The sequence below is a fragment of the Polyodon spathula genome, chromosome 2 (genome assembly GCF_017654505.1).
Source record: "Polyodon spathula isolate WHYD16114869_AA chromosome 2, ASM1765450v1, whole genome shotgun sequence".
In the NCBI taxonomy this organism is placed as follows: Eukaryota; Metazoa; Chordata; class Actinopteri; order Acipenseriformes; family Polyodontidae; genus Polyodon; species Polyodon spathula.
The window spans coordinates 23,155,600-23,167,822 of record NC_054535.1 but is presented as its reverse complement, the minus strand read 5'-3'; the positions used below and the strand labels follow the sequence as shown (position 1 = coordinate 23,167,822).

At 37.6% G+C, this 12,223-nt stretch overlaps 1 protein-coding gene across 2 annotated transcripts in view; it reads left to right on the top strand.

Annotated features, from left to right (window-relative positions):
- LOC121294305 (uncharacterized protein C20orf194-like) overlaps window positions 1–11,929 on the top strand; it is a 51,548-nt gene extending 39,619 nt beyond the window's left edge. For both annotated transcript variants that reach the window (XM_041217907.1, XM_041217897.1), the window contains 9 exons: window positions 1,394–1,431; window positions 1,863–1,998; window positions 2,706–2,792; window positions 3,095–3,201; window positions 4,867–4,941; window positions 5,369–5,565; window positions 7,715–7,780; window positions 8,085–8,178; window positions 8,766–11,929. In XM_041217907.1, the coding sequence (XP_041073841.1) occupies window positions 1,394–1,431; window positions 1,863–1,998; window positions 2,706–2,792; window positions 3,095–3,201; window positions 4,867–4,941; window positions 5,369–5,565; window positions 7,715–7,780; window positions 8,085–8,178; window positions 8,766–8,872 (907 nt within the window). In that variant the 3' untranslated portion in view covers window positions 8,873–11,929. The remainder of the gene's footprint in view (window positions 1–1,393; window positions 1,432–1,862; window positions 1,999–2,705; window positions 2,793–3,094; window positions 3,202–4,866; window positions 4,942–5,368; window positions 5,566–7,714; window positions 7,781–8,084; window positions 8,179–8,765) is intronic.
- The last annotated feature ends 294 nt before the right edge of the window (window positions 11,930–12,223 follow it).

Below are 12,223 nucleotides of genomic sequence, written 5' to 3'. Positions count from 1 at the left end.
ACAATGCTTACCTTTGCCTTATCGTGTTTTTAGCATGCTTTATACACAACTTTCTCATTTGTGCATGTACACCTCTTTTGAGGTTTTGTTAGCCTATAATAAATTGTCATCCACAACTTGAAAACAGTCAATCAGAATTCTAAGGTAGAACTATAAGAAGACAAATGCTTGGGAAGTGTCCTGTTGAAGGCACTAGTCAAAACATTTTTGTCCTTGACTTAATTTGTGATAGTTTTGTCTAAATGTGATCTGACTCTTCAGCTACTTCTTCTTCAGGCTAACTAAATTACACCTCACACATGTAAGCATCCCTTGTACGTGTTATATGTTTGTGCTATTTTTTTGGGTAGTTCCATGTTTTTTTTTTACCCTAGTTCAGACAACACTAGTTTTTTAATTGGATTGAACAATTTGGTCTGAACAATTTAGAAGAACAGTTGTTTTGTATCTTTTTATTATTCTTTGTCCCCTGCTTCCTACTTCCTGTCTTTGTATTTACTGTACTGGGCACAGTCTCTGCTGTGACTCTCACTATCGTCCCTACGGCTGGCTCCTCAAAACTGATAAGCAGCCTTTGAAAATAGAAGATTTGCACCTATGTACTGAAGTGGGGCCCAACCTTCCATCAACACTTGCTAGCTTTCATTAACTGTTTGCCAGCTTCTGCATGGGTTCACTTTGTTTGAAAACATCTGAGGAAAAGACGCTATGATTTCCAATAAGCTCTGTCCAGCCTTCCCTAAAAAGGACACAACCTGTGTCAGAGTTGACAACTTTTTAGATTACTCTGGGATTTACTGTATGGGGTGAATCATTAAACTAACCGAATTGAAGCACACCTTCCACAGAGCCCTATTTTGAACAAATGGTAAAGATGGTTTAAAGTTATGCCACTAGGATTTTATTTTGTTTTGCTATTTAGTATTCAGAATTAGTTTGCTTATAGGAATGCTTGTTTAAAAGTTATTTATAAATGTAATAGGATTGTGCTAGTGCATTGAGTTAGCTTCAAGACAAGGATCACCATGCTCTGCTCTGCCCTGCAGTGTATAAAACAGATTGACTTTTCCCCTTCACCAGTTCTAAGGGTTAAGCTTGCCTATGCTTGTATTATAAGTACATCCTCGCATGTCTGACTGTTTCAAAATTAGATCTCATTGGAGGATTAGTTGGTTTGGAGAGTTTATCTATAATCTGAAGAAAGCAGTTGAATCTGTCCTTTGGAATAACTCTGATCAGCTTTCACTAAAAGCCAGTGTTAGTTGACTAAAACTTATATAATATATATATATATATATATATATATATATATATATATATATATATATATATATATATATATATATATATATATATATATTTTTTTTTTTTTTTTTTCATTTTTACCTTTTAGATTTCTATTTCCAAAGTTCTTGGAGCAGTGTTCTCAAGGTATGTGTACATGGGTGAGTCCACTGCTGCATTCAAGTAGTGTGGTAGGGGACATGAATGGACTGGATCTGAACGTAATGCTATTCACCTTTTTATGATGTTTGCAATCATTCTGAGTGGTTGTTATTGAAGTTACTCAAATATTATTGTCTGTTATTGTGCTTTGACTATGAGTTGAGGAGCTGCACTTCACAATGTTTGAGTAATTTCAATAAGAACCACTCGGTTAAATCAGGACATTTGAAACTAGTAACTTCAATGATTAGGTGCCTTAAAACACACTGTAGAAATGCATTTTGTACTGTATGTGTCCCCAATTTATTTATTTATTTATTTAACTAAAACCTATGTTTCTGTCTATCGCAAGATAGTTTGTACAAGGCAACCTTCTGAGCTTGCATTTATTTATTTTGTTTGTTTCCATGCTGCAGGTGTGGTTAGCAATGTAGTTTTCACTGGCCTGACTGGCGAGCAGAGACACCCCCTGCTCCTGCAGCTCCAGCACCTCATCCGAGCTGCCAACCCCACCGCAGCCTTCATCCTTGCTGAGAAGGGGGCCGTCACCAGGTGAGAGACAAGATAGGGGGATAAGTTGGGACAAACTAGAGCTTAGAGATAGAGCAGATTCAATACCTTTCACGCTTGAATTTGTCGATGTTGCTTGCATGCCTGCCTGCCTTAGTCCAAAGCCAAAATTGGTTAACTTGTAGCATGCTTTGAACTCAATACTCCCCACATAAACAGCAAAGTTTTAATTTGTACAATAAAATTAGATTACTTAAATACATATATTGTAAGTAAATGGTTGATTACATGTGATATAAGTAGCAAACACGATGGTTCTTTGTGGTAACTCAAAAAAAATGAATTTGTGAGTAAAGACATTAGTAACCCTGGACTTCGTCTCTGTGTTTGTCTTCCTTCACTTATTGATCATTTTTGTGTTTCCCACATAGAACCATTGTGTATCTTCACAAGTTAAGAGGTGGGAGGAACGTGTCTTTCTGTCTCTGTCTGTCCGTATGTCACACATTTTTACTTGTGGTGAATATGTAGATCATGGTGTTCTACTTTTTCATGATATTTCATGATTTTTATATTAACAGCCGTGGCAGGGAATGTATGTTATTAACATACTTGCTTTTTTATGATGTGGGGTGGAGCACTTAAATATTCCAACATTACCCGGACTAAGTTGCAAATCCGAAATAAGTTAAATATTCCAAGACCATTTAAAAGCAAACATGTTCATTTTAAAACTGTCCTGCATCCAGGAATGAAGACGTGGAGCTGATTTTATCTGGGAGCATTTTTACAGAACCTAGTCTGCTAAGATCACGATATTTAATGTATCCTGGCTGGTGAGTAGCCATATTTATCGTCTTTCTTACTAACTTGTAAAACTGTTGGTTCAGTTAGATTTCCTAGATTTAAAGTCCTATAATTTCAATATTTATGCAGGCTTTTCTTGATCTGATATATCTGTACTGCGTACTTAATATTGTAATTGCATACTCTGATTTTTCAAACATAAATATATTTTGAGTTCTTCCTATGTTCCTGTATTTTTTTTTTTATTAAGAAGAATACATTGAATAAACTAATCTAATTACAAGGTTACCAGATCAAAGTAACTTTTATTTCAATTTGGATGTTCTTACAGGAGTGATGGCAAATTCAGTTCTGGACCTGTCTTTCCATCCATGACCCTGATCACTATCCGTTTCAGTCGATCTCTGGAGAAGCCCCGCTTCATGGCTCGCTGTAAAGGTTAGCATTGTTTCAAGATCCCCAAGGGCAGAGTTGTGACCAGTGTTAGAATGTACACAGGGCTTATGTTAAAGATACCATGGAACCATCAACATCTACAGTGTTGGCATGATGTCCAATCTTCTCTTAAAAGGCTGACACCACAAAATCACAGCGACTGCACATGTTGGTTGAGTTCTGTTCGAGGAGGGATGATTGCTGTCTATTGATCCACCAACAGAACATCACCCTGTGGTGGTCAGCCTCCACATAATTACCAGCCTGACCTTGCTTAGCTTCTTTGGTCTGATAATTAATCATTTAACATGGGATTGCTAGAATACTTTGTTTCAATATAATAGTTTTCCTAATTATGCACTATTGATAAGTACATTTATATTGCAATTATGTCTACATACAGGTAGTGGACAAAAAATTGAAACAACAATGTAAAGTCACTTAATAGGGCATTGGGCCACCACGTGTGGCCAGTTTGGCCTATATGCGCCGTGTCATTCTACCAGCCTCTGGAATTGTGCAGGAGGGATGCAGCACCATTCTTCCACGAGAAAGTCAATCAGCTCACGTCTGGTTGATGGAGGTGGAAAACGCTGTCTCGGACGTCGTTCCAGAATATCCCATAAATGCTCAATTTGGGTTCAGATATGGTGATTGAGAAGGCCATGACATATGGATAACATCAGCGTCATGCTCATCAAACCAGTGGGCGACCACACGTGCTCTGTGGATGGGGGCATTGTCATTCTTGAAGCATTCCCCCTCCCCCGGACAGCAAAGAAATGCTGCAACATGGGGTGAAGATGATCACTCAGTACCATTTAAGTAGTGATTAGCATTGACCTTGCCTTCTAAGGGAATGAGTGCACCCAAACCATGCCAGGATAATGCGCCCCACAACATTACAGAACCACCAGAACCCTTCACTGTTGGAACAAACCACTCAGGGCTGTAGAGTTCTTTAGGAACATGGTGAAGGAGGATTCATCTGACCATATCACATTTCTCCACTGCTCAGTAGTCCATTACCTGTGCTCTTTGCACCACTGGACTCGCAAACGTGCATGCCAGGTGTGATGAGCGGTTTGTGCACTGCAACCCGACTATGGTATCCCACTCTGTGGAGTTCTCGAATGACCGTTTTTAATGAAACTGGCTGCTCACGCCCCAGGTTGAAATTTGCAGTCAATTGATCAGCAGTTGCTCGCCTGTTTAGCCTTGCACTTCGAATTAATGCATGGATATCACGATCCTGGAGTATGCGCTTCCACCCACTGTTGCCCTTTGTTGATGATGTCTTTCCCTTGGAGTTCCATGCCGACATCACCTTAGACACTGTTGCTTGTGAAACATCACTAAGTTGAGCTGTCTTGGTCGCTGAAGCTCCTGCAAAATGCCCCCCAACAATCGCCCTTCTTTCAAAGTCACTGAGGTCTCCTCTTGCAGATATGCTAGCCATGATTTATAGGCAACCAGGCCTGTCCAGCATTTTTATATGTGACCCTAAGCATGCTGGGGTGTTATTTGCTTAATTAACGCATGAGCCACACCTGTGTGGAAGCCCTTGCTTTCAGTATACTTGGTGTCCCTCATTTACCCAGGTGTTTCAATTTTTTTGTCCACTACCTGTACATACGCACATACATTATTTTTTTTTCTCTTTCACAGCATTAAAGTCGTCACTGAAACCAAATCCGTTCGCTGGAAATGTGTACAACATCCAGGGTAGAATTAGATTTTCAGGTAAAAACAATGCTTTTGGAGTTTGTGAAGAGTTCTTTTTTTTTTCTTTTCAAAGCACATGTGAGAGGGCTTTCTTGAACAATATACCTAGCTTTTTATTCTTGTTGAAATTTTTATTTAAAATTTGTTATGCATGAAAATAAAATTTCACCCATCCCAAACTTTTTAAAGCAAGTTTGGGTCTCAAATCATCCAGTTGCTGTTTTCTGTTTTTTCTTTTAAAATGTATTTAATATAATATATTGCGTTATTTTATTTGTTAACTGGATGTATTCAGAACAGTATATAGTTTACTGTGCATATGTGAACTATGTTGTACTACTGTCCTACCGCTGTTTTTTTTAATTTATTTTCTGCTGCCTGGACAGAGTATCTCTATATACTTATAATGCCTCAGCATTTCAATTCCAAATGATTAATTTGCCAGACTCTGAGAAGGTGATTGAAGTGAACCACCACACCCTGACCAACAGCCTGAGCCTGCTCCCTGTGCAGGAGGGGCCCTCCCCCCCTTCTCAGAATGGGGGCGCCAGGCAGGAACCCTCAGACTGCTTTATCGTGTTTGACGGCATCAGTCTGAGTGAGGAAGCCTTGAGGGATTGGCTCAGACAGTGTGCCAAGCAGGTAACACCAACCCAGCTTTCCTTTAAAGCTTGACCCCCTGTGGAGCTGCAATTTAATAATGCAACCATGTATTATCTTATTTGAACATGGCATGAAAGTGTACAGTAATAATGGTTGAGAGATGTGGTGCTTGATTCTCAAAGCTCTGTCATTAGCACAGTTCATGTGAAAGGAAAAAAAAAAAACACTCCAACCAGAAATAAACAACTCTGGCATTGATTTAAGGGCCTTTAAGTACAGTTGTCCCAAAGAGCATCTAGCATGAAATATCATGAGTTACTAATATGCTCTGTTAGTTGTTTAGATTCACTTTGTATCATTTTCCGGTTCATTCATCACATCCCGGTGTCCAAGAGTGCAGTCATTGAGCTGTGTCACTGTGGATTTAGGAAATAACCAGATTTGCGCAGAATAAAAGATACCACTATATGTGTTGCAGTAGGATAGGTTAAGGATTAATGATTAATGTACTTGATGTACTTAGAATTTAACCATGATTCGGATAATTCAGTTGAGGACAGAGTGCTTAAATTTCTATGTTTTAAAAAGTCACCAGTATATTAGGACCAAACAGAAAACAAGGCAGACAGAATCTAAACAACAAGAATACAGATAACCTTGACATTCCATACTCTTAGCAAGTTGCTCTTACGGTTCTTTCTTACTAGTTTTATAGTCTGTGGTGTGTGTGTGTGTGTGTGTGTGTGTGTGTGTGTGTGTATATATATATATATATATATATATATATATATATATATATATATATATATATATATATATATATATATATACACACACACACATATATACACACACACAGCTCTGGAAAAAATTAAGAGACCACTGCAAAATGATCAGTTTCTCTGGTTTTACTATTTATAGGTGTGTGTTTGGTAAAATGAACATTTTTGTTTTATTCTATAAACTACTGACAACATTTCTTCCAAATTCCAAATAAAAATATTGTCATTTAGAGCATTTATTTGCAGAAAATGACAACTGGTCAGAATAACAAAAAAGATGCAGTGTTGTCAGACCTCGAATAATGCAAAGAAAATAAGTTCAGATTCATTTTTAAACAACACAATACTAATGTTTTAACTTAGGAAGAGTTCAGAAATCAATATTTGGTGGAACAACCCTGCTTCAGAAAGGCTGGAATCAGGCAGATTTGTCTTTGTGAAGGGTGCATGAATCAAGCCAAGTACAAGGTTGTCCTGGAAGCAAACTTGCTTCCTTCTGCTCTGACAATGTTCCCCAACTCTGAGGATTGGTTTTTCCAGCAGGACAATGCTCCATGCCATACAGCCAGGTCAATCAAGGTGTGAATGGAGGACCACCAGATCAAGACCCTGTCATGGCCAGCCCAATCTCCAGACCTGAACCCCATTGAATACCTCTGGAATGTGATCAAGAGGCAAATGGATGGTCACAAGCCATCAAACAAAGCCGAGCTGCTTGAATTTATGCGCCAGGAGTGGCATAAAGTCATCCAACATCAGTGTGAAAGACTGGTGGAGAGTATGCCAAGACGCATGAAAGCTGTGCTTTGAAAATCATGGTTGTTCCACCAAATACTGATTTCTGAACTTATTTTCTTTGCATTATTCGAGGTCTGACAACACTGCATCTTTTTTCTTATTTTGACCAGTTTTCATTTTCTGCAAATAAGTGCTCTAAATGACTTTTAGAGAGACTTTTGGGAGAAATGTTGTCAGTAGTTTATAGAATAAAACAAAAATGTTCATTTTACCCAAACACATACCTATGAATAGTAAAACCAGAGAAACTGATAATTTTGCAGTGGTCTCTTAATTTTTTTCAGAGCTGTATGTATATATATAAAATAATGATCATTAAATACCCTTTTACAAAAAAAAGAACCTCATAGCACTGTAGATTTTCTTGAAGCACACAAACACATTATATATATATATATATATATATATATATATATATATATATATATATATATATATATATATGCATACTATCCAGAGACACCAGAGACAGATTAACCCAGCCCCTTGCTAATAAAAGACATTAACATTAAATGCAGTCACAGCTGAAATATAGATAGCCCACTCCTGATAACAAAGGCTCTCTTTCCCACAAAAGATAATTTGCCAATATCAGTATTTTCTCACAGAACTCTCCAAAGAAAGCTCTGAAGAGACACGAGACCTTGACAATGCAGGAAATCAAGAACATTCATGTGAGTATTGGTGGAGGACAATCACATACACATAACTGACATGAAAGTTAAATATTAATGAAAATTAACTAGATGAGTGAAGCAGACCTAGGTTTATTTATTTAGATTGTTTCTTTATATTCTTTGCTTGACCTTATTATAAGGTCAAATAACCATCTCACTGGTAGTGTGAATTTAAAGAAGGGCTGTCTATTAGCAAGTTCCAGCATGAAACCCTTCATACTGACCCATTCAAGAAATATATTCTCAGTGTCAGTTTTCTAATATGACCCTGTCCTAACCCTACGTCCTGTATTCCATTCAGGTGAAGAGACACTTGGAACCCCTTCCGGCCGGATACTTTTACAACGGGACCCAGTTTATTAACCACTTTGGAGAGAAAATGGACTTCCATCCATGTATCCTTTCAAATGTTTTATATTTAAAGTAACCTTGTTTGAAGAATGGTACATTGGTCATCATTCACAAACTGAATAGATCAAAGTGTTATATATATATGATTTGTTACCTGTTTGGGATGAACAGTTAGCTTGTCTTAAATGCATATGCTTAACTTTATGACTATATAGGTCTGATCTATCACGGTATTTAAAACTATTCATGTTGCCAAACTACTAACCAACACCATAGATAAACTTTTGGCTCTTTTAATTGAATCTTCTTGTAACACAAATGGTGAAAATTTATTTTGGTGTAATTTATTTTAATATTTATTAGCAATCTGAACAATTGCTTTAAAAAATAAATATGTCTTAATAACAAATATATATCTTGGACACAATAAATAGAACAGTAGTTTTAAGTTACAACATCTTTTGTCTACTTTTACAGATGACTGTAGTGCTGTTATAAAAACGTTGAGAAGAAAAGACCTGTGCAAGGAATAGTTACTGTATGGGACAGTAGAGCTGTATTTCCTGTTCATGTTGGTGTTTGAGGTCTGTTTGGTACACAATCTGTTTTCCTTAGATCATTGCCCTCCCAGTGATGGAGCAGTTTATCTCTGAGTATGTGGAGGAGGCCAACCGGGAGATTGAGAGGTACAACCGTGAGCTGGAGCAGCAGAGGCACGTGGACTTGTTTGAGCCTTAAAGGTTGTCCGCCTGCTCCACAACCACAGATCATTATCACACACAACACAACAGCGGACCTTACAGAGGGGCTGCAGCAGCCCTCTCGTTAGCATGCATTAAACCATACTTGGATATTCCATGTACTAGGGAATGGGACTAGGGTTTAACAGCAGCCTATAAAAGAAGTGATTTATTGTAATTCACACACACACGAAAACACTCCAAACAGTCATTTGATACAACACACACCTGTCTGTTTACCCAAAGTTTCAAAGTGTGAGACAGGCCAACCCAGTCTCACGAGAGAAACGTTAACAGATTAACGTTTCTGCATTTCTGCTTTCTGGGGAAAAAAAAGTTACGTGGGAACCGTTTTCAATTTCAACCACAGTGCTTTGCAGCAGCTTTTGTCGAAATTCTCTTTTTGTATTTATTTCTGTGAACATTAGTTTATGGATAATCTTGTTTGCTTTTAAACCAATTAAATTGTTACAAAACAATTACTATTATTTAGTCTGTTAGTTTTAATTCTGTACATGGTCTTGTAGTAGTGCTAAAATATACACTGCTTTTTTTCTTTATATATTTACCCGAAACCTTGCTTAATATAATTTTAGGAAATGACATGTCAGCACTGTACTGAATCCAGAGCGCGCCTGACAATGAAAATAAAAATACGGCTGAAAGCAAAACAGTATTCGGTTCAACAGAGACAGTCGGTAGCTTCAAAACAAATAAGCTAAATGCTCCGTGTCTATCTGTGTATCGATAAATGTACCGCCCCTGCTTGCCATGCAGCGCTCAGCCAATAGGCAGGGACAGGACGTTGAAAAGTATTGTGGGATATGTGGGATCGAGTCATAGAAGCAAAGGTATATTTCAAAGTTTTAAAACGACATTTCCCATAATTCTTTTCAACTTTTTTTCCCTCAGAAAGCAGAAATACAGTAATTTTAATCTGTTAACGTTTCTCTTAACTGGGTTGGACAGACACAGCTGTTTCACTAGCTGCAGCAATGAGGGGCAATGCATTACTGTGTGGTATTAATCTTCAAGATGGATTAGGCTGCAGAAAATAAAGCAGATTGAATAACAAAAGAGTGGGACTAAAGCTAGATGTGAGTATGGAAATAATGTTGCCCCATTAGGGGATGCCAGTCACTTCACCACTTATACTTCAGTTCCATTCCAGCTGTAAAACTTGATGGTAGCAGCACCGCTGTGCTAGTATGATCTAAGTCAGGTTGAATGGGTGGTCTGCCTAATTAAACAATCACTTTTAAATGTTTAGAACATGCTCGGCTACATTTTGTAGTTACCTAGCGGAACGTGGTTGGGCATGATGATCACTTTGAATGGTTGACTGGTACCTAAACAGTCAATCAGCATACTATAGAGGCTGTATTTGATTTTGAGAAGCTTAATGCACCAGTTTCGTGGGCCAACAATTTCTGTAGACCATTCCACTTCATTGCGGGTGGGGAGGGTGGGGATTGATTTCTTGGGTGTCTTTAAGAATGCCTGAGAGAGGTTCTGTAGGAAGAAGCAGCAGTAGCAATGTACTAAAGCTGATATGTTACTTATGCTATGCATGACTCGTGTTTGTCTATTGAAATGAGTGCCTGAACGGCTAACTAATCACTGTTACTAAAAGGGGGTTATCAGTGCTTAAAAAGTAGCAAAACTTTTTTTAAAAAGCTCTGGTAAGGTCAAATCTGTATCCTTATTTGTCTAAGTGTGAGAACATACTCACAAAAACTTTATTCAATAGCAGTTACAATTTAAAGTCAAACTAAATGACAGAAGAGATTCTGTTTTAAAAGAATGGGAGTGGGTTGAGATTTTTAATGAAAGTTAACTTTACCTTCACAGAGATTTAACATACAGCCTCAGCTGTTCATTATTAGGAAAACAAATCTGTCAACATCTCTGCATTTATACAGGGTATCCCCCTATAAGCCCATATGTGGCTCCAAGCTGGGGTAGGAAATAAAGTCTACATTTCTGTTGACACTTGACAATTCTTTACATTTGCCATCTTTGACATCCAATGAATGTATGGAAGACAGTGATGTTTACTTTTACTTTTACACATGATTTAGGCCTTGTAAACTACTGACCTAGAAGCCAGGTGTATTACTATCTGATTCCTTCCCACTGTGTCATTGCCATTTAAATACATGTGGTGTTGACACTGTCTACAGGCTTGTCTACAACTCTGATTGGTTTTTTATGTTGTTTACAAGCCACTCATGTAGGTATGATAAAGATTTGACCTTGGAGTTAATTCTGTACAGAGCGATCAGTATTGGTTTAGAACCTGCAATGCTGAAGGCCTGGAACTGGAAAACAGATTAAAGAATTGAAGTTGTTTCAAGTCCCCTCTGGTTACTTGAAAGCACTGCTGGCCCCTGCATGTTAGTTCTGAAATATTTCAATGTATTAACTGACAAAGCCATATGCTTTAAAGCAGTAGTCGTACCACTGTTGTATCTGAAACTAGCGTGTAATAGCTTAATGAAAAATAAAAAAGCAGTTACTTCAGCCTCCTTGACGGGCTGTGACATGTGAATCCGGAACAACCTATATGAGAGACCTTTTTAAATTCTCTTGCTGGTGTTTTGGGAAGGAATCGCATGAGATCACGTAATGCTCTTGTTAGCTTATTAGCGTGCAAGTGCAGTTTACTCAATAATTGTCATAGGCTTTGCTATGTACTGTAATTCCCTTCTGACAACTTTTTAAGGACTGCTTTTGTGGGTTAGAAAAAGAGTGGTATGCATTAGGAACCCTGTTTGTTAGTGTGAATAACCTGGATCAAGGAGATCCAGGTTCCAAATCCCTGGGTGACTGTGCAGAGGAGTGACTATTTGACCTCTCATAACTGTACATACTGTGCAAGCAGGGCTAACTATGAATTATTTGCTGGTTTTGTTGATTTGAATAATAAGAGGTCTGCACAGGCCTCCGAAAGTGAGAAGGATATCTAATCCTCAGGCTGATTTTAAAATAAATAAATAATAATAAATGCTGCTTTCTCCTTGGCAGTGGTATGACATGCCGATTTTCTTTTAATCCTTGACTAAACGAACTCAAATGTTAATTGTTTATATATATATATATATATATATATATATATATATATATATATATATATATATATATATATATATGTGTGTGTGTGTGTGTGTAATGTGTGTTTATTATTATTTATTTTTTTATTATTGTTTATTCTGGTGCCAAGGCTGTGGGTATACCATGCCATCATTGCCAGTAATGAAAACTGGCCATTAAGGTAAAAACTAAGATGTCTTCTGTGTAAGGAGGGAGGTCATTTTTTTACTACAATTTATCAGCTTTGTGATGCTGA